This window comes from Streptopelia decaocto, assembly GCF_964273445.1.
Source record: "Streptopelia decaocto genome assembly, chromosome: 6".
NCBI classification, from domain to species: Eukaryota; Metazoa; Chordata; class Aves; order Columbiformes; family Columbidae; genus Streptopelia; species Streptopelia decaocto.
The window spans coordinates 8,563,115-8,586,809 of record NC_138660.1 but is presented as its reverse complement, the minus strand read 5'-3'; the positions used below and the strand labels follow the sequence as shown (position 1 = coordinate 8,586,809).

General features: G+C 65.0%; 3 protein-coding genes across 3 annotated transcripts; 1 reads left to right on the top strand and 2 right to left on the bottom strand.

The window, feature by feature from the left end:
• Nucleotides 1-1,927: 1,927 nt before the first annotated feature.
• Nucleotides 1,928-14,592, top strand: CLCN2 (chloride voltage-gated channel 2; the record flags this gene model as incomplete). Its single annotated transcript, XM_082055604.1, has 24 exons — nt 1,928-1,978; nt 6,452-6,608; nt 7,089-7,220; nt 7,335-7,463; nt 8,009-8,142; nt 8,230-8,307; nt 8,417-8,495; nt 9,045-9,170; nt 9,242-9,326; nt 9,447-9,548; nt 9,632-9,716; nt 9,795-9,950; nt 10,389-10,458; nt 10,641-10,751; nt 10,984-11,197; nt 11,290-11,423; nt 11,537-11,688; nt 11,779-11,884; nt 11,953-12,014; nt 12,941-12,991; nt 13,545-13,583; nt 13,786-13,890; nt 13,961-14,047; nt 14,132-14,592. 24 exons carry the CDS (start codon nt 1,928-1,930, stop codon nt 14,414-14,416), a joined length of 2,730 nt encoding a protein of 909 aa, XP_081911730.1. The 3' UTR covers nt 14,417-14,592.
• Nucleotides 14,593-14,928: 336 nt separating this feature from the next.
• On the bottom strand, nt 14,929-16,450 carry LOC309440983 (heat shock protein beta-7-like; the record flags this gene model as incomplete). Its single annotated transcript, XM_082055294.1, has 3 exons — nt 14,929-15,117; nt 15,538-15,689; nt 16,324-16,450. The coding sequence occupies 3 exons, from the start codon at nt 16,448-16,450 to the stop codon at nt 14,929-14,931; spliced, it is 468 nt and encodes a 155-aa protein (XP_081911420.1).
• Nucleotides 16,451-17,733: 1,283 nt separating this feature from the next.
• Nucleotides 17,734-22,906, bottom strand: FAM131A (family with sequence similarity 131 member A). The gene is made up of 6 exons (XM_082056146.1): nt 22,838-22,906; nt 21,005-21,129; nt 19,879-19,972; nt 19,423-19,605; nt 19,120-19,248; nt 17,734-18,701 (listed from the first exon to the last, which is right to left on the bottom strand). The coding sequence occupies exons 1-6, from the start codon at nt 22,866-22,868 to the stop codon at nt 18,256-18,258; spliced, it is 1,008 nt and encodes a 335-aa protein (XP_081912272.1). The 5' UTR covers nt 22,869-22,906; the 3' UTR covers nt 17,734-18,255.
• Between the last annotated feature and the right edge of the window lie 789 nt (nt 22,907-23,695).

Below are 23,695 nucleotides of genomic sequence, written 5' to 3'. Positions count from 1 at the left end.
CCCAGTGGGCTGTGGGGCACAAAGAGACCATCCTGGGCTCCAGGCCAGCTGCCACCCATGGAGGCTCCTGCCCGTAGCACCCACAGCCAGCTGGGTGCCCAGGGCTGGCTGTGTCGCACAGCCACCCATATCTGTGCCAGGGCAGACCATGGTGCATGTTCTGGGGCAGCGCTCCCCCCATCACCCAGTACAACTGCACTGGACTAAAGCTTCATGAGACCTGCCCACTTTGGTCCCCAGTGTGGGGGAGTGGGGTACTTCTGGGGACAGCACTGTGTTGTGCTGGGATACACTGGGATGACTGGGACAGCACCAGAGCTATACTGGGCTGTACTGGCTCAGTGCCAGAGTTGTAGGGAAAGTAACACTGGGTGCTATTGGGACAGCAGTGAGGCGTACTGGCACACCACCACCACCATAGTGGGACGGTGTCAGCCTGTACTGGGACTGCATCACAGGCAACACTGGACTAGACTGGAGTAGTGGCATGGAAATAGGAGGATGGTGCTGGGGCATATCCGACTGGCACAGAGCCCTGGGTGCTGAGCGGGATTTCCTGTCCCATGCATACCGGTGGCCACGCTGGTGCCTGTGCCAGCAGGGTGACAGCACCTGTGGTGGCCTTGCAGTGTGCCAGTGGCCCATGGCTGGGCGCAGTGGTGACAGTGGGCAGAGCATGTGTCTTGGCACGGGGCTGCCCCTCCGGATGAGTGTCCCAGTTGCTGTGGGGTAGTGCCAGGAGCTGACAAGCGAGGAGGGAGCTCTGCGCCCAGGGACACAATGAGCGGGCAGCCCATTTTCTTGCCTCCCTGCTACAAACCAGTTTGTGTCCAGCAGTGAACCCTCCCAAGCTGCTGAAGGGCACATCCCAGCCCCCAGCCCTGCCATCATCACCCACCCTTGGGGGTGCCAACGTCAAACCGGAGGGTGGCACCCGGGCGGTGAGAACTAGTCCAGGCAGCAAGAACTAACCTATTCCCAGTCCTGCAGCACCAGCCTGGCAGTGCCACGGCTCCGTCTTTCCCTGCAGCTGGTCCTTGCCACAGAGGTGCCATGCAGTGCCCTGGGGAAGGTTGGCCCTGCCAGCTGCCCTGGCTGCCCCTGAGCCTGTGGCGGTGGTGAGTCAGAGGTCCCGACAGCCAGCTTGCCATGCTGGAGCACCTTGCCCAAGGATTGCTGGTGCCACGCTCTGCCCGTGTGCCCCTCCGGAGAGGGCCGAGCTGCTGCTGCCTGGTGGGTTCGGCAGCGAAGAGTGGAGCGCACCTTCTTTCCCAAGGGCTGGCAGCCCCGAGACGCTGAGCAGCACCACGGTAAGAACGAGCTCCCTACCAGCTTTTGGGGTACATCTGGTGAAGGTGCTGGGGTCCTCTGCCACCCGTGGGAATTGATGGGTCCCCATGTGCCCTCACTGCCAAGACCTCAGGCATGCTGCACCCCAAATCTGACCTCCAGCCAGGCAGGGCCATGAGCTTGGGGAGTGGTTGCCTCCAGGGCACCCAGCATGGCACTCCCTACCCTGCTGTCCACATCCCACCGGGGAGGAACCCCGGAGAGGCAGGGACAGGTGGCAGTGCCAGCCCCACACCAGCCTCTTGTGCCGTGGGAAGAGGGAGCAACGTGTCCCACAGGGAGCTGTACCCACCATCACCCCACGCCAGCCTTTACCCCCTACCTCCACTCACCGGCTGCCCGCGGGCACCACCCTCAGCTGGGAAACCTGTGGGCAAAGCCCAGGGGTGGAACGGACCCCGCTTCAGGGCAGAGCCCCCCGGCCGGGGTCCCCCTGCTCGGTGCCGGGCGCTGCCGGCGGAGGCGGAGCGCGGCCGGTCCCTCCCCCGGGTAGTGCCCCGGACCCGCCCCGTACGGCCCTGGAGGAGCCGCCGCCGCCGCGGGCACCGGCACCGGCACGGCGAGGAGCGGCGGCACCATGGCCTCCGAGAGCGAGGGGCAGCGGGCGCTGGAGTACGAGCAGACTCTGGTGAGTGCCGCCGGCCCCGGGCACCGCGGGGCGCCGGGGGGCAGCGGGTACCGGGGGTGCGCGGCGGCACGCCGGGAGAAGATGGGCGGTGTGGGGCTGCTGCCCCGCTCGGGGTGGCAGTGCCGATGAGCTCTGCGGTGCCCAGTTGGAGGTACTGTCTCGGGGCTGTGGCTGGGCAGGGCACCGGGGCAGGGGGGCCACCTCACAGCTCCCCTGACGGCAGAGGAGCCCACCTGAGCCCCCATACACAGGGCAGGTCTTTCTCACACACGTTACCCCCTTTCCCCAAAACGCCTCATCACTCTGGGGGTGATGCCCACCCTGTGGGGACTCCCATAGGCACCTCCCGGGCACCCTTTACCCCCTGCACTGTGCCTGGCCCCAGCCCTCTGCTCTCAAGATAGCGTATCTCCCCCACCTGCAACCTTAGCCCCATGTTTACGACTCCATCCCCTCTGAGGCCTCCCTGCTGGCACCCGAGTGCCTGGCTGTCCTGGGGGCATCCTCCCTCCCTGCCGTGCACACAGCTCCTCTGCTGCCCACAGCCCTCGGACAACCTGGGCAAAGGTGCTTCTCTCTGGCCCCAGCTTGGGAAGGTGCCGGGAGCAGCTCAGCAAACGGGTACTTTGCCCTGGCAGGGGCCTTCAGCCAGGCAGGTAGAGAGGTGGGCAGGGAAGAGGGGGCCTGAGCTGCCACCAGGCACCCCTGCCTATGGCTGCCTGAGTTTGCTGAGAGCCCAAGTGGGTTTCTGTGAGTGGGGCCAGCCACCCTGAGGCTTGCCCACCCAGAATGTGGGCACGGGGCAGTATTGGGGAGCTACTGCACCAGGCACCCTCTGCATCAGCTTTCCAAGCACCCAGAGCCCTTGTCTGGGGATCCCTCTCAGTGCGTACCCCAAGCCACCCCATCCCTGTCAGGTGCGGAGCATTGACTGGCCATGGGAGCCCTGGCTCTGCCCAGCTTCTCTGTGATCTTATCAGCCCCATGGTGCCTCCCCAGCAAGGTTGAGCCAGGGAGCAGCCAAGAGCATGAACAGGAGTGCGTAGTGCCGTCCAATGTGAGATGTGGGGGACCCTCTTTCCCCTCTAGCACCAGTTTCTCCCCTCGGTGCTGTGTTCGCGGTGGGTGGGCAGAGATGCCATCCCAGCCGGGCACTGCAGGGCGGAGAAGCCTGTGGGCGCGCGGGAGGGGAGAGGCACGCCGGGCTGGCATCGGGGCAGCCTTGCACGGTGCCAGCAGACTTTGCCCTCCCTTCCTCCGGGCGGAGTAGCACCCATGCCCTGGGTGCCCCAGGGTGCCCATCCCCATGGCCTCCCCATGGCCTCTGCACTGCGGCGAGGCTCGGGAAACTGCCTGGGACTCGTGGGTGAGGCCGGGTGCAGTGTCATGCCTGGCTTTTGGGAGCCACCTGGGCGCATGCCGGGCAGGGGGGGTGCCCAGCCCTCCCCAGCACATTTGAGTCACCACTAGCTCATGCCAGCACCTGCCAGGAGGGTCAGGATCCAGCCAGAGCCTGGCACAGGCTGGTCTGAGCCTGATGGCCCTGGGGACAGCCCTGGGGACAACTCTCGCTGCCCCTGCCTGCAACCAGGACATCATAGCTGGGCTGCAGGGCTGTGCTCAGCCTTCCCCACCCCGCATCCTTACCCCCCCAGATTTCAGCAGGCGTGGGCTGCCACAGCCACGGTGCCACTGGGGACTGGCACAGCCCCAGCCTTAAAGGTCTCCCCAGGCCATAGTGTCCCTCTCTGGGGACCTCATGCTGGATGGGTGCCTGTGAGAACCCCTGGCTGTACCAAGGATGCTGGTGTGTGTGCCAGCCCCAGTGCCCCCCACATGCCATGCTGGTGTGACGGGGAGCAAAGGGCCCCCAGTGGGGAGATTAGTCTGACAAACTGCCCTTGTTTGCCGCAGAGCTGCTCAGAGCGATTAGAGCCCAGCTAAGACAGGCAGCGTGACCCCCTTCCCCCAGCCTCTGCCTGCACACTGGCAGCCTGGAGAACCCCCTACCCCTCCTGTCTTGAAATAAACCCCCAGATCGCCGTTTTTGGGTCTCCAGCTGTGTGGAGGTGGGCACCACTGTCAGGCAACTCGGTGCTATGGGACAGGGTGGCACGGGGACACGGCAGCGCCAGATGCCAGTGCCACAGGCACAGCATCGCCCAGGCGCAGCAGGCACCTCGGGCTGACAGTGACCAGGGGGCTGCGGCACAGCCGGTGCCCGCAGCACAACAGCCTAGGACCGACATAGCAGCCTTGGCCCGTGCCCATGTCCCCGGGTGCCCCCCACCAGCCCCCCCCAGTGCCCGTTCCCTGCCTGCCCGGCACTGTGATTGTTCAGCTGCTTCGCGGCGGAGGCTGGAGTCCCGGGGATGTTTGTGTTTCAAAAGGCCTTTGTGGAAAAATAACCCGAGCGGGAGGAGGAAGAGGAGGAGGAGGAAGGAGAGAGCCCACCGCTGTCTTTCTCCGAGGCCCCGCAGCCACGCCAGAGCTGGGGGCACAGCGGCTGTGCCTGCCCAGCATGGGACACCCCAGGGGTCCCATGTCCTGCCTGCGGGGCCACGGCGTGGGGCAGAGGGGTGGCATAGGGTGACAGGTGGCAGCCTTTTGCTTGCATCTCTGCTGTTGCAAGTGGGGTTGGCTGCAAACTGGGGGCATAGGAGGAGAAAAATTTCCACCCGCTGGACTAGGCTGGACCCCCTGGGGTTGGGTGTCCCACCAGGTGCCCCAGCACCGGGCAGGCAGCGTGTTGGTCCCTGGCATGGCCCCAGGAGGTGGGCACCAAGCTGATTCAGGGGTCACTCAGTTGGGGGTGCCGTGGTCCCAGCCAGCGCTGGCCGTGGGGCGGCAGCAGGGCCGGGGGAGGTGGACACTTGGCAGAGGGACAGTGCTCCTTGGGGTGCCGTCCCGTTTTGTCTTCCAGAGGAAACAAGCTTTGTTCGAAGGGAGCCTTTGAAAGCCAGGACCCGTGCGGGGCCAGGGTCCTCCTCTGGCAGTTGATGCTGGATCTGCCCCCCAGGAGCCGCTGAGCAGGAGTATTGGGGGGAAATCCATGATAGGAGAGGGTCAGCTACAGAAATGAATGTGTCCCCCTGCCTTCCCCACCTCCCTCCCCACCCTCCGTCCCACTGCTGAGCACAACCTGGGTATTAGGCAGCAGAGAATCCACCCGGCGCCGCTCTGGCTGCTTTCTGCTCCCTGCCAAAGGGACCTGGGCAGGAGCGATGCCCTGTGAGAAATGCACCTTCACGCTGTCCCCACAGGGAGCTGGCACATGCCAGCAGGCCAGAGGTTGTGAACAGGACCCAGGCGTCCAGGACGGTCACTGCTGCCGGCAGCTGAGGCTGGGCTGCCCACGTGCCAAGCGTGATGCCCACCCATGGTGTCACCCCTCCAACAAACACCGGCACGGGCCATGCTGGGGAGGGAGGAGGAGGGTGGCTGTGCCCCGACTGGGCGGCCACGTGCTGGGCTGACACAGCACGGCGGGTGGCCATGCCATCGGCATGGGGCTCACGTCGGCCCGATGTGGGAGCCTGGCAGGGTCCCCATGGGCCTGAAGCCTCCCTTTGTGCCGGGCAACCTCTGGCACTTGGCATTCAGGTCATGCCAGGGGGGAGCGAGGCGGAAACCAAGCAACCAAGTCCTTGGCAGTGCCCACAAGCACAGGACAAATGCCCCCGGCTCAGCAGGGAGGATGGGCACAAAGAGCTCTTGGCCAGCATGGGGGTCACTGCCAGGGCCAGCCCCGGCCAGGGCCAGGGCCAGGCCACGTGCCACAGCCATGCAGGAGGCACCTGAGGAGAAGGGCGTGCCCCCTACATAAGCACGGAGCCCCTTGCACCCCTTTGCTCCCCAAAGCCCCTCCTCACAGCCTAGGGACCACCCCATGCCCCATGCTGTGCCCCCCCCTCTGTGGGGCTGGGGTCCTGCCCCCCACTGCTCTCCTGCCTCCATGCTGCCAGCTGAGACCGGTTAACTCGTGTCACATGTGCCATGCCGGGCTGCCTCCCAGGGGACATCCAGCCCTGCTTTTAGTGACGCCAGCACAACCCCAGTACCAGCCCTCAGAGAGTCTCCTGGCCAGGCTGGCCATGTTCCCATCACCAGAGGCCCTTCCCCACCCTCCACCAGCCCAGCCCAGTGCTCGGGGCACCTGGGCAGGGCCGGGGACTGGCACTGGCGGTGCCGACTGCCTGTGCTGGGTACATGGGCAAAACAATCGTCATCAGTCCCAAAGCACCTTATCTGCCTGGCCCCTTCCCACACCCCTATGGGTGTCTGGGGACCACAAAGGCACCACCACCCCTTCCCTTAGGGTGCCGTGGCCACCTGTCACCTCGCCTGGCACCCCCTGGTGCTGGGAAGCCACATCACTGTGCCCACTGCTTCTCTGCCTCAGTTTCCCCACTTGAGTGTGGGAGCCAGGCTGCCAGCACCCCATTATACCCTTGTCCCCTCCTTCTTCCCCAGATGTATGGGCGCTACACGCAGGACTTGGGCACCTTTGCCAAGGATGAGGCCGCCCGGTTGCGGCTGCAGCAGGGACAGGGGGAGGGGGACACCCTCCGGCCCCGCCGCCCGTCTGAGCTGCTGGAGTACACCAAGGGCCGCTGTGCCCCTTGCCGTGGTAAGGGCCACTGGGGAAGGGGACGTGGGGGCGACACTGGTGGGCACAGCCCCACGGCAGCATGTGGTCCGGGCACAGCTGCCCAACCTGCCGCGGTGACAGTGGGTAGAGTTTCTCCGGCTGTCATGGGACACCGGCGCCAAGGACAATGCCACCTGCCTGCCGGGCAGCGGGGACACAATGACCCAAAATAGCCAGGCACACTGCAGGGACCGGGGGGCCCCTGGCCTCTCTGCCTGGGGCCATGTGGGGGGGCCGTGCTGGCAGGAGGTATGTGCCCAGTGACGCCGTGTGCTGCTGTGTACAGCCGGAGCCCGCTGGTGGCTGCAGTGTGGCTGTGATGGCTCAGCACAGTGGTGCCGGCAGTGTGGGGTCGGTGCCTCTGGTTGTGAGCACTCGTGTCCCTGCCACTCTGGCCCTGCCACCCCAGTGTGCCCATCCCCAGAGCACCCAACCCTAAGCCTGCCCTTGTGCCCGCAGTCTGCGCCCTGCAGTGCCAGCGGTTCCTCATCTCCAAGGTGGGCGAAGACTGGATCTTCCTCATCCTCCTGGGGCTGGTCATGGCGCTGGTCAGCTGGGCCATGGACTTCGCCATCGCCACCTGCCTCCAAGGTGAGTGGGCACTAGGGGGGTCCTGGGGCCATGGTGAGGCATGGGGTAGCAACCTCACAGGGCCATGCCATGCCCCTTGCCACCCATGACCCACCTGGCTGGCTGTGCCCACAGCTCAGAAGTGGATGTATGGGGGTCTGGACACCAACGTGCTGCTGCAGTACCTGGCCTGGGTCACCTACCCAACCGTGCTCATCACCTTCTCGGCTGGCTTCACGCAGATCCTCGCCCCCCAGGCTGTGGGTAGGGCACCAGGGGGGCTGCCTGCACCCTAACAGGGTGTCCCCTCCTTGGGGCTGTGGGTGTCCTCTTGGGCTATGGAGTTGGGGGTTCTGAAGTTCTTTCAAGGACCATGGGCTGTTCTTTAGAGAGTCTTCTGCAAGCTATGATGTGGATGACCCCTCTGGGCTATAAGGTTGGGGGTCCTGGGGATCTACCTAGGGCTATAGCCTAGTCTTCAGAGGGTCTCCTGGGGTCTATGGAGTGGATGTCGTCTTGGGATATGGGGCTAGGGGTCTCGGAGGTCTTCCTAGGGCTACAAGCTGGTCTTCAGAGAGTCTCCTGAGGGATATGGGATTGGGGTCTCTGCAGGGCTATGGGTTGAGCTGTCCCTGCGTGGCCATGGTGCTGTTCCTGCTGACTGTACTGTGGGGAGAGGTATCTCTGGGGTCTCCCTGTGGCAGTGTGGTGTGGCAGAGCGCCAAGGATCCCCCCCAGAACTATGGGGCAAGGGTTCCCCAGTGTCCCCCCTACACAGCCATGGGTCAGGGCTGTCCTTGCGGTGCCAGGCTCGGGGATCCCTGAGATGAAGACCATCCTGCGGGGTGTCGTGCTGAAGGAGTACCTCACCTTCAAGACCTTTGTGGCCAAGGTGATTGGGCTGACATGTGCCCTGGGCAGCGGCATGCCCCTGGGCAAGGAGGTGAGGACCGTGCCTGAGACAGGACAGGCAGGGGGCTGGCAGGAGAGGGGGATGGCACCATTCTCGGTCCGTCCACTGTCCCCACAGGGTCCCTTCGTCCACATCGCCAGCATGTGCGCAGCCCTGCTCAGCCGCTTTCTCTCCCTCTTCGGGGGCATCTACGAGGTGAGCAGGGTGGGCTGGCCCAGGGTGGCTGTGCCTGTGCCCCCCAGCAGGGTTGACAGCAGTCGGGGCAGGGGCGTCCAATGTTCATTCACCCCTGGCTCGCCTGCAGAACGAGGCGAGGAAGATCGAAATGCTGGCGGCTGCCTGCGCTGTCGGTGTCGGCTGCTGCTTCGCCGCCCCCATAGGAGGTAGGGTCACCCTGAGCCCCCGCACCCCCACTCACCAGGGTCCGCCTGGCGAGGGGAGCAGGACCCCAGGATGACTGGCATGGGAGAGGGCACAGGGAGGAGGGAGGGGGGGAATGAACAGGCACCATCCTCCCCGAGGTGTAACGTCCTCTCTGCTCTGTCCTCTCCCCTGCCGCCCTGCGCTCCAGGGAGCTCCCCGCTCCGGCCCCGCTGACCCTGCCCGTAGGTTGGTGATGTGTCTAACCCTTTCCTTGCCCTCTGCCTGCTGCGCTGCCCCATCCGTCTGTACGTCTATCTGTGTATGCCCCCCATCCCCGCTCTGCTTGTGTCCTCACGCTACCCTCTTGCTCGCGCTGACTGCTCTTCCAGCCGGGGACCAGCCATACGCTTTGCCAGGGAAGCCCTTGAACCACCCCACAGCGTGTCTGTGGGGCTGGCCAGACCCCTGTGGGCCGTGCACGAGTGTGGGCTCGGGGTGGGAAGCATGCCAGGCACCGCGGGCCTGCCTGGGTTTCGCCGCCTCCCTCGTGCGCTTCCCCTCGGTGCCAGGCGTCCTCTTCAGCATCGAGGTCACCTCCACCTTCTTCGCCGTCCGCAACTACTGGCGCGGCTTCTTCGCTGCCACCTTCAGCGCCTTCATCTTCCGTGTCCTGGCCGTCTGGAACAAGGATGAAGGTACCTCCAGCAGGGTGGGGGGCGCGGAGGTCCCCCTGCACAGCCCTGCTAACCCCTGCCACCCCCCCCAGAGACAATCACAGCACTGTTCAAGACCCGTTTCCGCCTCGACTTCCCCTTCGACCTGCAGGAGCTGCCCGCCTTCGCTGTCATCGGGTGAGTGCAGCCGCCCTGGCGCCTGTCTTGTGGCCCCGGAGTGGCAGTGGTAGTGCTGGTGGTGCTGGTGTTGGCGGTGGCAGTGGCGGTGCTGGGTGCTCACTCCTTGCCTCTGCCCAGGATCGCCAGCGGCTTTGGGGGTGCGCTTTTCGTCTACCTCAACCGTAAGATCGTGCAGTTCATGCGCCGCCAGAAGACCATCAACCGCTTCCTCATGAAGAAGTAGGTGCCTGCTGGTCTCTGGTGCTGGGGTGGTGGAGCCGGGACTGCACCGACATCACCTCTCACCCCTGCCACCCTGCCAGGCGTCTGCTCTTCCCTGCCCTGGTGACGCTGCTCATCTCCACACTGACCTTCCCGCCCGGCTTTGGACAGTTTATGGCTGGCCAGGTACCTGCCGTGGGGTGGCACACCAGTTCCCCACCCTGGGGCCACCACCAGCCCTGGCTGAACCCTGTCCCTCACCAGCTCACCCAGAAGGACACCCTGGTGACACTCTTTGACAACCAGACGTGGGCCAAGCAGGAGCTCAGTGACGAGTTTGAATACTTGGGCATCTTGGAGGCCTGGTGCCACCCCCGCTCCAACGTCTTTGTCACCCTTGTCATCTTCATCATCATGAAGGTGGGTGCCTCTAGATCTGGCGTGCCACCAGGATGCTCTGAGGAGGGGCTCTGGGTTGCCACCAGGGTGGTTGCCAGCAAGATGGCACTGAAAGGCACTGGGTGGCTGCTCTCAGAGACCACCAAGGTGTTGGCTGGGCACTGCTGACATGCTGTGAATGGGATCTTGGCCGGGAGCCACCAAGGTGCCAGCAGGAGGTGCTGGCCAGGTGCCACCAGAGAGGTTCTGGCTGGGTGCTCCCAAGTGCCAGCAGGGTGGTGCTGGGCAGGTGCTACCAGGGAGGTGCTGGCAGGGTGCTCCTGGGTGGATAGGGGCTGCCCCATGGCACAGCACAGTGCCCATGTGCTGTCCCATGGCAGCCAGCTGTCAGGCACAGCTGAGGCAGGAGCAGAGCGGGGCCAGGGGGGAGACTAGCAGCTGCCTGTGTCCCCTGTGCAGTTCTGGATGTCAGCGCTGGCCACCACCATCCCAGTGCCCTGTGGAGCCTTCATGCCTGTCTTTGTCATCGGTAAGAACCCGCACCCCACATGGTCATGGCAGGAGGAGAGACCTGCCTGCCAACCCAAGCAGGGGCACCCTTCAGTGTCCCCAGGTGTCCCCTTAACTGGCAGGGAAAGGGCAGAGGAGGGGGTGCATGGCTGGGTGCCAGAAGAGCCCCTGTGCCCGCTTCCAGCCTCTCTTTGTGGGCAGGCGCAGCCTTTGGGCGGCTGGTGGGGGAGAGCATGGCAGCCTGGTTCCCCGATGGCATCCACACCGACAGCAACACTTACCGCATCGTGCCGGGGGGCTATGCCGTGGTGGGTAAGTACCGGGCCGGCACGGGGACACCATGGTGGCATCACTTGGAGATGCTCCAAAGGAGCGGGTGGGTTCTCCGGGGCTGAGGTGTTATCCCCAGGGACTGGGCATGATCTCACCATTGAGGATGTCCCCAGGAGGTCCCAAAGGCTCAGAGTGTGGCGGATGGGTTGAGGGCCCAGCCCCACAAGCAGCACCCGACAGCAGCCCCTGTGTCTCCTGGGGACGGGCACAGGGGCAGCCGCGCTGTCAGGTGCCGTCACCCACACCGTGTCCACGGCCGTCATCGTCTTTGAGCTGACGGGGCAGATCTCGCACATCCTGCCTGTCATGATTGCCGTCATTCTGGCCAACACGGTGGCCCAGAGCCTCCAACCCTCCCTCTACGACAGCATCATCCGCATCAAGAAGCTGCCTTATCTCCCTGAGCTGGGCTGGGGTCACCATGAGTGAGTGTGTGTCCCCTGCCCTGTCCCCAAGCCCCTCAGCAGGCACAAGGGGCCAGCATCACCCTGAGCCCACCATTACCCGCCCTGGGCAGCAAATACAATGTGCGGGTGGAGGACATCATGGTGCGGGACATTCGCTACGTCTCCCTCAACTGCAAGTACCGGGACCTGCAGCACGTCCTGCAAAGCACCAAGATGAAGAACCTGCCGCTGGTGGAGTCAGCTGGTGAGATGCGGGCAGGGGGTTGTGCCGGTGCCTGCCCAGGCGGTGGGAGCGCCGGGATGGGGATGGAGAAGGGGCTGTCGGGAACCAACACGGCCCCTCGCTGCTGCTGGCAGAGTCCATGATCCTGCTGGGCTCCATCGAGCGGGCGCAGGTGGGGGCCCTGCTCAGCCAACAGCTCAGCCCCCAGCGCCGGCTCCAGGCCCTGCGGCAGAAGGCGCTGGCCGAGGACGAGCACCGGCTCTCTGATGCCAGCATCCGCTTCCAGGTGAGGGGGCAGCCCCCCTCGGGGAAGGGAAGGGATGCCCAGCCAGAGTGCCCCCCACCCCCATGTCCCTATCACCCCATCCCCCCACAGATCAGCACGGAGGCCTCCTCGGGTACCCCTGCCCGCATCGCCCCTCGCAAGCCCCTAAAGCCGGCACTGAAGCGGGTGCCCAGCAGTCTGGTCGAGCCACCCCCGGGTGAGTCTGTGCCTTGTTCCCCCTCCTCCGCCTGCACTCCCGCGCTGACACCCCCTCCCTGCCCACAGCTGACACCGGCATCGCCCTCAGGAGCCTCTTCTGTGCCAACACCGCTGCAGAGCCCACCGAGGTGAGGGCCCACCCCTGCCAGTCGCTGGCTGGACCTTTCAACCCCCCTGTCATCCTTTCCCATCACTCCCATCCCTTTTCATCTCTTCCCAAACCTGCCCCCCACTTCTCATTCCTGCCCATTGTTTTCCATCCCTGCCTATCCCTTCCTACCTCTTCCTACTCCTGCCCATTCTCACCCCATCCCTTTCCAGCTCTGCCCACCCCTACTTCTCCCTTTCCTTCCCCTTCCTGCCCACCCCTACTCATCCCTGCCTTTCCCTGTTCATCTCTGCCCACCCCTACTCATCACCACCCATCACTTTCCATCCCTTCTCATCCCTGCCCACCTCTTTCTAGTCCTGCCCATTCCCATCCCATCCCATCCCACCCCACCCCACCCCACCCCACCCCATCCCATCCAAACCCATCCCACCCCACCCCACCCCATCCCACCCCATCCCACCCCACCCCATCCCATCCAAACCCATCCCACCCCATCCCACCCCATCCCACCCCATCCCACCCCATCCCACCCCACCCCACCCCATCCCACCCCATCCCACCCCATCCCATCCCACCCCATCCCACCCCATCCCACCCCATCCCACCCCACCCCATCCCATCCCATCCCATCCCATCCCACCCCATCCCACCCCATCCCACCCCATCCCATCCCATCCCACCCCATCCCATCCCATCCCACCCCACCCCACACCCATCCCACCCCATCCCACCCCATCCCATCCCATCCCATCCCATCCCACCCCACCCCACCCCATCCCATCCCACCCCATCCCATCCAAACCCACCCCACCCCACCCCATCCCATCCCATCCCATCCCATCCCATCCCACCCCATCCCACCCCAGTGTCCCGTCCCTGCCCGTCCCTGCCTGTGGCACCCCCCCCACGCCCTAACGCCGCTGTGTCTCCCGCCGGTGCCAGGCGCAGGGCACGGCCTATCGCAAGGCCAAACACGTCCGTATTTCCATCACGGTAAGCTGCAGCCAGTCACAGGCTTGGCACAGCTTCTCTCAACCAATCGGAGCCCAGCATGGATTCTCTGAACCAATCAGGGGCCTGGCAAGATTCTGCTTGGCCAATCATGTTTGGTGCGTGTTTGTGCAGCCAATCTCAGACCGTCCAGATTCTGCTCAGCCAATCACAATGTGCGTCTTCCCAATCCCAAACCTTTGTGGCCAATCATAGTGTGACCCAGAGCCTCTCGGCCAGTCACAGCCATGAGATTTGCCTCACTTTGCTCAGCCAATCATGGCACAGTCGGCATTCTCTCCACCAATCACAAGCCTGGCGTGTCCTACCTTGACCAATCATGGTGTGACCTATGTCCTCTTAACCAATCGTGTGTGCGCCCTGCCCACACCTACCCACGGTGCTGCCTGCACCCTGCCTGCATGTGCTGCCCACACCCTGCCCAGTCTCTGCTGCCTGCACCCTGCCGGCACCCTGCCTGCACCCTGCCTGCAGATGGCATGCAGGTGTGCTGCCTGCTGCCCTGTCGGGCCACTCACACTGACCTCTTTTGCAGGAGGACATGTTTCTGGGTGACAAGATGACCCCAGAGGAGGTGAGAGGGTGGGCAGTGGCAGACAGGACCCCCCTGCCCAGGACATCCCAAGGGGGTGCTGAGGCATGAGGTGGGCAGGGAATGGAGGGATGACGCCGATGTCCCCGTAACACTGGGTGCAGGGAGGGCAGGGGTGGCCTTGGCTGACACCCTGGGGGCTGTGCCCCCTCACCCTGTCCCATGGTGTGTGTTCACCCTCCAGATCCTGGAGTGGGAGGAGCAGCAGCTGGACCAGCCGGTGGACTTCAGCAGCGCCAAGATTGACCCTGCACCATTCCAGCTGGTGGAGCACACCTCACTGCACAAGGTGCACCCACACCCCTCCAGACCCTCCCCAGATCCCCCAGACCTCCAACTCAGCCCCCCTCTTCCTGCAGACCCACACCGTCTTCTCGCTGCTGGGCCTGGACCACGCGTACGTCACCAGCATCGGGCGCCTGGTGGGCATGGTGTCCCTCAAGGAGGTGAGGGGGCCGGCGGTGGGGTTGGAGGGACACAGGCTGGAGGGCACCCAGAACCACCTGCTCACGGGTTTGGGGTGCCTGCAGCTGCGCAAGGCCATCGAGGGCTCGCTGACAGCCAAGGGGGTGAAGGTGCGCCCACCGCTCGCCAGCTTCCGCGACAGCATCGCCAGCATCAGCGAGCCCGACACCACCGCCCTACGTCAGCTCTGGAACCGCCACCAGCACCACCCCATGCCCCGCGAGGCCGGACCCGGGGGTGACGGAGAGGAAGATACCCCCAAGGACCAGGAAGACAGGGTACCCCCCGTGTCCCCAGGTGTCACAGGGGCTCCCAGCAGGGGTTGGGGGATGCCTACAAGCTTGGCATAGGGGTGGGCACCCTCAATCCAGTGCTGCTGCCCCCACCCGTTGCTGGGGGCTGGCAAGGTGCCCCCCAGCCTGCCCATGCCCCCCACCTCCCTGCCCACTCTTGGGGCTTCCCAGTTCGCTACCTCTGCCCCCGAAGCCCTGTTGCCCCCCTGGCATGGCCACTGCTCTCACCGTCCCCCAACAGGCACCCAAATGTCCCTGCTTGGGGTCGCACTTGGGGCAGAGGGTCATTGGGTCAGGGTGCCCATGGGGACACAGGTCGGTACTGTTCCCCTCCCAGTGGCCTCATGGCTGGGAAGTAGGGTGCTGCTGCCTCTCCACTGTGTGCCCCACCCCTGTGTAAATACAGAGATTTTTATATTAATTTAATAAAATGACTTTATAAACAGAGCCAGGGCACTGAGGGGCTGCAGGTGGGGAGGGGACACAGCCAGCAGGCAGCGGCTGAGCCTCGCCATGGCAGCAGAGTTGACATTGCTTGGGGCAAGAAGCCCTTTTTACCCGGAGCCGGCTCACAGCGTGGCCTCACTGCGGTACTGCGGCTGCGGGGGCTCGCCAGGGCGGGTGCCGGAGCGGCGGCGGGCGGTGATGATCAGCGTCCCAGCCTCGGTGAGGGCACAGCTCACCGACAGCGGGTCCGTGTCCTCGGGCAGCTGGCACTTGTGGGTGAAGGTGTCGCAGATGGTGCCATCCTCAGCCACCTGCAGGGGGGCAGCAGCAGTGTGGTGGGGCACAGCTACACACAGCACAGTCCCAGTTACCCCAGTGCTAGTGATGGGCCAGCTCCCAGTCCCCCTGGCTCCAGCAAGGAGCTCAACAGGGCAATTCCCAGTTACCCAGAACTGCAGGGGAAATTCCCAGTTACTGCATTGCCAGCAGAGAGCAGCTCTTACTTGTCTCTCTCCTGGGCATGGGGAAATTTCCAGTTACCCCAGTGCCAGTGGAAACTATTCCTGATTGCTCCCACCAGCAGAGAATGCAATGGGGCAGGAATTTGCAGTTACCCTATTGCCAGCAGGGACCATTCCCAGTTATTGCCCTGCAGGAGAGGGTTCTGTGGGGCAGGATCCCTATTGCTCCATGGCTGGGGTGGGGGTATGCTGTCCCTAGGCATGCCTCACCTTCTCAGCTTGGATGGCGACGTGGCAGTTGGAGGTGGTCACCACGATGTCGGGGGGCTCGAACTGGCTGACATCAGCCACCACCTGGTAGGTGTCACCCTGGGCACGCACCCAGGTCCCCAGACTGCAGGGGCATATGGCACCCGGGGAACCTGTGGGCATTGGGGGTTTGCTGGGCACAGGGACAGGGGGCACAATGCCCAAGGGCTGGGGCACTGGGGTGTGTGAGAGAGGCTGGTGACACTGAGGAGGGCATGGGGTTAGTAGGTGGCATTGGGGGGGGGGTCTGGGGACAGCGGGGAATGGTGCAGGAGGCTGGGGCACAGGGAAGGGCCAGGAAAGTCTGTGGGGAGTCGGTTATTGTGGGAGGGCTGGGATTACTGAGGGTATACAAGAAGTGGGGGGGGGGGGGGGGTAACAGGGGACACTGAGGGGTCAGGGGGTACAGGGCAGCTGAGGACATAAAGACTGGCAGGAAGGTCTGGTAGGGGGCAGGAGGGATATGGAGGGGTCTGGGGGCACCAGGAAGCTCAGAAGGGTCTGAGGAGGGGGCAGCTGGGGGCACAGAGGGCCTGGAGACAGCAGGGAGAGTGAGGTTACGGGGAATGGTGAGGGGCTGGGAGGGGCAGATGCAGGACAGTCCAGAGAGCCATGGGGCAACCAGGGCTCCCCCCAGCCTCCCCACTCTGTTCTGGGTGGGTGCCATGGTGTTCCCAGGCACAGGGCAGCTGGAGATCCCTTCCTGGGGCAGCAGTGACCCCCCCCCCCACCCCACATCCCCGGTACCTGGGTACCCGAAGGCATCGTGTGCCCGTGCGCCGAAGGGGCTGTGCCGCCGGTCACCCTCGAAGCGGGGCTCCCCGTGCCCCTGGCCGTAGGTGTGGAACGCGGAGGCCGAGCCCAGTGAGGCCATGGCGCCCACCACCTGCACCCCCCACAAAGCCCGGGCCACGGGGAAGGGGCCGGCCGCCTGCCACCACCACCACAGCCAGATGCCCATAATTAGGCACCCCGGCCCCAGGAATGTGAGATAAGGGCTGTCATTGTCACCCTGTGGGGCCGCAGGGAGGGGAGGCATGGTGCTGCCACTACGGGGCCTGACAGCCCCCCGGCTCCTCAGGGACAAGGTGCCCCCCCATCTGCAAGAAGAGGTGCCCAGCACAGCGCTCGCACGATGGACTTTATTGGAGACCTGGCGGGATGGAGGAGGGGGTGCCAAGGTGCGGGTACCCCACAGGTACCACTGCAGCGGGGTGGGGCGCTCAGGCAGCTCCCACGAGTGTGCACACACACACACACACACACAGGTGTGCACACACAGACGCATGCAGAGCAAAGCCCCCCCGCACCCCCCCAGCCCTCTGCAGGCACCCCGTTCCCCCCCCAGTGCTGTGGGGAGCATCCACTGTCCCTGGAAAGCAGTGGGGAGTGGCAGGGGGTGGCAGGGAGACCTTTGGGTTGGCGTCAGGCCTGCTGGCCCCCACACCCCCTCACAGCTTGGCCATGCAGGAAGTGGGGGGGCAGCCCCACGCCCGGCACCCCACGGCACGGCGGTGGAAGGGGTGCTGTGCCCGGCAGAGGTTGCTGGGGGTGCTGGGAGGTGCAGGTGTGCAGGGGCACAGCGGGTGGTCGGTGCACCCTGGGGTGCAAGGCTGGAGCAGCATGCAGTGGGCAAGCAGCCCCACAGGAACACATGCCATGCAGGAAAGGGGTGGGGAGGGGGGGTGTTGCAAGCATTGGCAAAAACTGGCATTTCTCCCCCAAACAGCGTGCCTGGACCCCCAACATGGCCCTGGGGGATCCCCGAGTTGGGGTGCCACCCCTGGCCAGGACGGGGTGGCAGGTTGCCCTTCATGTAGGCACTTGGTTCCCTGCTAGGAGTGAGTGACTCAGGGACATCGGTCCTGGGACCTGCTGCCTTCCCCCTCTCTCCACCCCGTGTTGCCCCACGACAGACTTGGGGGGCCCTAGCTGGGCTGAGCCCCCTGTTGCAGGGCTGGCTTGGGGGTGCTGTCACCGGTGGCCCAAAGCCCCCAGCCTGGGGGCCCTTGCCCACCTGACCTCCCCCCACAACCTTCCCATACTGGTCCCACACACATACAAAATTATAGAAAGCCCTGGCAACGCAGCACATCCGTGACCCGCACCCCCGCCCCCCGGCACCCCACAGCACCCCCCACTGGCCCCGTCCCCGAGGCAGCAGTTCACAGTATAAAACTCGGTCCGATAAAAGCCGCCTGGGGAGAGAAAAGAAAAGGCCCCTTGCTCCCAATTCCCCGCCCCCACTGTCCTGAGCCGAGGGTGCTGGGCACGGCCGGATGCTCAATAGGTTTTAGCCATGCCAAGGGCAAAGCCCGTGCCCAAAAAGAGACTCCGGGATGGTCTTGGGGGGAACATGCGAACAACCAGCCCCACTGATTCAGTCCCGTCAGTTTTGGGGGGCACAGGTGGGCATCGGGGCGGGGTTGTAATCCCCGAAGCCCTTTCCCCCTCTCATGCAAAATATCCAGGAGGGTAACGATATGGCCAAGCAGGGCCGGGGCATAGCGGGGCACACTGGCCGGGGGGCTGCAGTGGACCCCCAGCCCTCCCCTGTGCCCAGCTGGCGAGGGGGGGCGGCGGCAGGGCCCATCCCTTGCCCAGCACGGGGTCCGGCCGGGGGGTGGCGGCGGGGGGAGCTGGACCCCCGCCGGAGAGGCAGGGCACCCCAGGGGGGCATCAGGGTTCTTCGGCTTCCTCCTCCTCCTCCAGCGATGCCACCCCGGAGGAGGCGACGTCGGAGACTTTCCGGCGGAGCGGGAAGTCCTTGCTCAGCACCACCTCGTCCTCAGCGGGCGAGAGGCAGGCTTCGGCGTAGGACACGGCGTAGAGGGAGTCCTGGCACCGGAGCCGTGCCAAGCCCCGCAAGGCACTTTGGCTGGCTGGGGGGCGCAGCTTGGGCAGCAGCAGGTCCTCACCCCCCAGGGAGCCCAGCAGTTTGGCAGTGAGTTCGGAGGGGGACACCATCTCCAGGCTGCAGAGGCTGGAGCAGAGGGTTTCTGGGGAGAGGGTGTGCGAGGAGTCGCTCTCGGGCTCGCAGGAGCTGTGCCGCACGCCCAGCTGGCACAGGTGGCCCTGCAGCAGGTCCCGCAGCAGCGCGCTGGTGGGCACCGCGCTGGGCAGATCTGTGGGGAGCCGGGATGCCTGGGGTCAGGCTGGGCCTGGTGGCACCAGGGCTGCCAGCCACCCCCCACCCTGTGCCCCGTAGGGTGAGAGCAGTGGGATGGGAGGAGCCCCTTTGCCCACAAATCGCCGTGTGTGTGGCATTGGTGACCACCAAAGGAAAAGCAAAATAAGCCGTGGCACCAGGGATGGTGCTGCATTGCAGGGCTTCTCCATCCCCCACGTGGGCACTGCTTGCCATGGTGCCAGACAGGGCCACTGGCCTGTAAGGGGGTGGCCAGGCTTGGGGAGTGTGGCTGGGCATGGGGCATCCTGCTCTTTCAATGCATGGCACTGGCAGTGGGACACTGACACGGGCAGCAGGACGCCGACACCAGGACCTCACCTGCCCAGAGCGCGCCCGCTCCCCCTGGCACTTACCAGTGGGCTGGGAGCTCTCTGTGGAGGGCATGAAGTCCTCGTCATAGGACTCGTCATTGGAATCATCCCCGTCCACCGAGGACCAGGCTCGCAGCTTGGCCTCGGCGATGGCAAACTGCTCAGCCACACCTGGTACGGGACAGGCAAGGGTCACACACACACCAGGAGGTTCCCCCACATTCCCCCTGCCCCAGCACCTCTGTGCCCACAGTGCTGTGGCACCAATGGATGGATGGATGGCTGAACAGATGGATGGTGGACGGGCACAACCTGCCCCACCAGCCCTGCCCACGCGGTGCCCACCGGCAGCGAAGCGTGCCTCCTGCTCGCCCTCGCTCAGGTGGCAGTAGGAGTTGAAGGCGCTCTCCAGGGCGGTGGGCGGCTCCACCGGCTTGCACCAGCCCTTCCACTCAATGAGGTGGGCGACGCGGCCCTGCGCCATGGCCGTTGGCTTCGTCACATGCTCCTTCACCACCTGCGAGATGCCTGCGAGATGTGCCCCTGCGTCAGCAACCCCTGGGCACCCCGAGTCCCCTCCACAAAGCCTGTGACCCTGGGACCCAGCACCTCCTGCCTTCAGCCCTTGGGGACTGGCACCCCCATGCCCTCCTCTCAGTTGCCACCAAGGACACCTTGAGCCCCCCAACCTCCAATGGGTTACCCCAATGCCTTCCCCAAGAGTCCCAGCCCCTGCACCCATAGGAGACCCCTCCTTCCCCAGATGACCCCCAGGCCCTCCCGCACCCAGCGAGCAGTTACCGTGCAGCGAGGAACGGGCCAGGGCTGTGATCTCCTGGATGGTCAGCGCGCGCCGCGACTTGGGCAGCATCTCGACAGTGTCCTCAACATTGACCTGCCAGAGCGGGCAGGGCTGTCACAGCCTCCGGCTGCCCTGCCATCCCCTGTCTCCTGCCTGCCACCGCTGCCCCCTGGAAGTCCCGTGCCCTGGGAGTCCCACTCGGTGCCCACCCCGCAGGGCCAGGGGGGGTCTGCACACACGTGTCGCAAGCACACGCATGCAGAGGGATGGTCACAGCCACAACACGCAGGGCAGTGGGTACACGCACACCCATGCATGTGTGTGCACTGCCATGGTGTTATTACACCCATACACTGCTACTGCGTGGACACGCACTGTGCACTCTCATACCCGCACTCACACACGTTCACACTTGTGCACACAGAAACGTGTGCAGTGCACACACCCTGCACGTGTCCGCTCACGTAACCAAGTGTGAACACAGACACACACACACTGACCAAAAACACACACACACTCACTGCAGCTGGGGCCATCCCCACCGTGCACACATGTGTACACCCACTGTGTACACGTGTGCTCACTGAGCAAACTCCAAAAGTGCGTGTACTGTATACACACATGCACATGTGTGTGCATGCCCTGTGCTTGCTGGTGCCACTGAGCATCCTCTCCAGCCTGTGCACTCACACACACACACACACACACACACACACACTTGCATGTGCAAGGTCACCATGGCCAGGCTCCCCAGCACGCACTCCGTGGAAGCACCCGCCCTGCAGAACATCCCACTGCACGTCCCCGTTGCCCGTCCCGGCCACACCGGGCCTGGAGCCCGTGGCCACGGGGGAAGCGATGCAGGATTTGGAGGCACGCAACAAATTGCATTGCCATGGCAACGAGGCACCGTGGACTGATTTCTCCCAGGATACAGCCCGGCTTGCGGCTGACGTCAGAGCAGCCCTGGAGCTGGCTGCGAGCTGGCAGGGACAGACGGACAGCAGGGACAGACGGACAGCAGGGACAGAGGGGCAGCGGAGCCCATCGTGCTCCCTGCCGTAGGCAGGGTGGGTGCCCTGCTGCCCGGTACCGGCACAGGCAGCCTGGCCGGCTCGGCGGTACCTGGAGGAAGTCCTGGCTGTCGAAGGAGGCCTGGCGCAGCAGGCGGGGCAGCGGGCGGGCGGCGCTCAGCGGTGACAGCGCTTTCACCTCCTTCCACTCCACGCACAGCGTCGTGTCCACGGCCACTGCGGGAAGAGCCAAGGGGCATCAGCAACTCTGCCCCACCAGCAGCCCCCTGAGCCCCCCACCCCAGGGTAGCAGCTTGTTGCCTATGCTGAGACCAGACAGAACTCATTGCAGAGCCGCTCCGGAGCAGCCATGTGCTGCAGCACGGGTGACTCACACCTGGGCAACTCTTCCGCCTGTGTCAGCGGTAACGTGCGGCCCCAGCCTGGCACTGGGGACTGGGCACCCGTCCTGGCTTGGCGGCTGTTTCGGGAGGGGTGGGGGCAGCTGGACCAGGCTGGGGGGGGAACGGACTCCCAATGGAGTGAGGCGGCACTGGGCCACGCTGCAGGGGGCTGGTGCTCTTCCACCGTCTCCAACACCCTCCTCCTCAGTTCCCCATCTCTGGGGCAGGAGAGAAAGGAGAAAAAAAGTATGGGAGGGATAAAAGCACCTACATGCATCCTCCACTCCAACAGTCTGACCTCCTGGGATCAGCACCCCAAATGGAGGGGTCCCTGTCCCCTCGGGCAATGACTTTCAAGCACCAGGGCCAGGGAGGGTCCCCTGTCGCTGTGGCCCCCAGGTCAGGCCAGCCCCCAAGGGGCCAGGTCAGGACGTCCCCGAGGACCCTCATCCCCCCTGCACCAAGCTGGACCTGGCTGACATAAACCAGCCATGAGATGGAATATGGGGGGGCAAACAGTGCTCCCCCATCTGTGGGTAGCCTCTGGCTCCTGGAGGAGCTGCTGACAGCATTGCCCCCATCTTCAGCTGTGGGCTGAGGCACCCTGTGGTGATGCCCTGGCATTGGCACCCCTGACCTAGCAACAGCACTCCCAGGAACCCCCCGGCACGTCTGCAACACCCCCAGCTCTGTCCCAGCCCCCACCAGCCCCTAGTACACCCTCAGATCATGGTCACAGCTGCCATTGCCCCCCTCCCTCCTGCAGCTCCCCCAGGACATCTGCAGCACCCACACAACACCCTGTGGCACCCCACACCCTGCAGCACCCCCTCCCAGCACCCGTAGCCACTCCCATAGCCCTCAGACACCTCTATCCCTCTCCATAGCACCCCCATACCCTCCCAGGCCTCCAGCCAGCACCCTAGGACCACATTCCCTTCCCAGCCCCCTCCACACCGCACACCACCCCCCAGCTACCCCAAAGCTGCACTCCACCCCCTCCAATCCCCCTGCTCCCTACACATCCTCACCCCCTCATATCTCCTTGCACCCTGTGGGTCACCCAGCTGCCCCAGAGCAGCATCCTCAGGCCCCCAAACCCCTGTCCCCCCATAGACCCCATCCCCCTATATGTACCCACATCCCCCAGAGCCCTCGTGGTCCCTGTATTCCCCTCACCTCATCCTTAGGCACCCCAACCTTCTGTGTCCCCCTCCACACTTCCATACTGCCCTGTATCCCCAAGCCTACCTCTTAGCCTCCCAACCCCCATAAAACACCCAATACACAGCCACCCCATCCCCTAAACCCTCAGCTCCCCCCTAGCAGCCCCCCACCCTCCCATATCAGCCAGCCCAGTAGCCAGCACCTCCATCGCATCACCCTCATCCACCCCTTAGCAGCCTCCCCACAGCCCCCGCACCCCCCTAATCTCTGCATCCCCAAGCGCATGGGCTATAGGGGGATACCCTCCATACCCTAAGACCCCCGCCATGGGCCCCAAATTCCACCCCCATCCCAGCCCGGCGCCGCTCACCCACCGATGGTGGTTTTGGAGCCGATGCAGCCCATGCTCCCGGGGGGGCCCCGGTGCGGACACTACCGCCGGCTCCGCGCCGCCCGCATCGCCCCCCGGCCGCATGGGCGGCCCCGGGCAGCGCCCGCGCCCCGCCGGTAGGTGCTGCCGGGCCGCACCGGGTCGGGCCCGCGGTACCGGAGCCCTGAGCGGTGCCTGTGCCGGGCCGGGGAGCAGCACGTCCAGAGACGTCACTGCTGGGGGAGGAAGAGGAGGGAAAGGGGGAGGTGGGAGGAGGGAGGGAGATGGGGAGGAAGAGGAGGAGGATGGGGAGACGGAAGGAGGAGGAAGGGCGGGAGGAAGGCTGGGGAAGAGAAGGACGAGGGGGATGAAGGGGGAGGGAGAGGAAAGATGGGGAAAAGGGAGGCTGGGAGGAAGAGGAGATGAGGAGAGAAAGGAGAAGGGGGATGAAGGCAGCTGGGAAGGATGGAGGAAGAGGGGGGTTGAAGGAAGAGGAAGAGAGGGATGGAGGAAGAGGAGGGGGGCGCAGGTGGGAGGAGGAGGATGGACGAAGGAAGAGGAGGGGGCTGACGAAGAGGAGGAGGGGGAGGAAGGCCGGGCACCGCGGAGAGCGCCGTGCCAGCACCGCGGACAGCGCCACCCCGCCCGGCCCCGGGGCCTCTGGTGCCCCCGGCCCCGGTTCCCCCCAACCAGGAACACGGCCCCTGGGCCCACGTGAGCCCTGGGGGACAAGAGGCAGGGACAGGGACCCTCCAGCAACACGGTCCCCCCACCCCAGGCATGCCCACAAAAGCCCCGCTGGGCAGGGGTTGGTGGTGCTGGAGGAGCCTGGGGGTCCCACCTTGCTGGTTTGGGGCAGGTG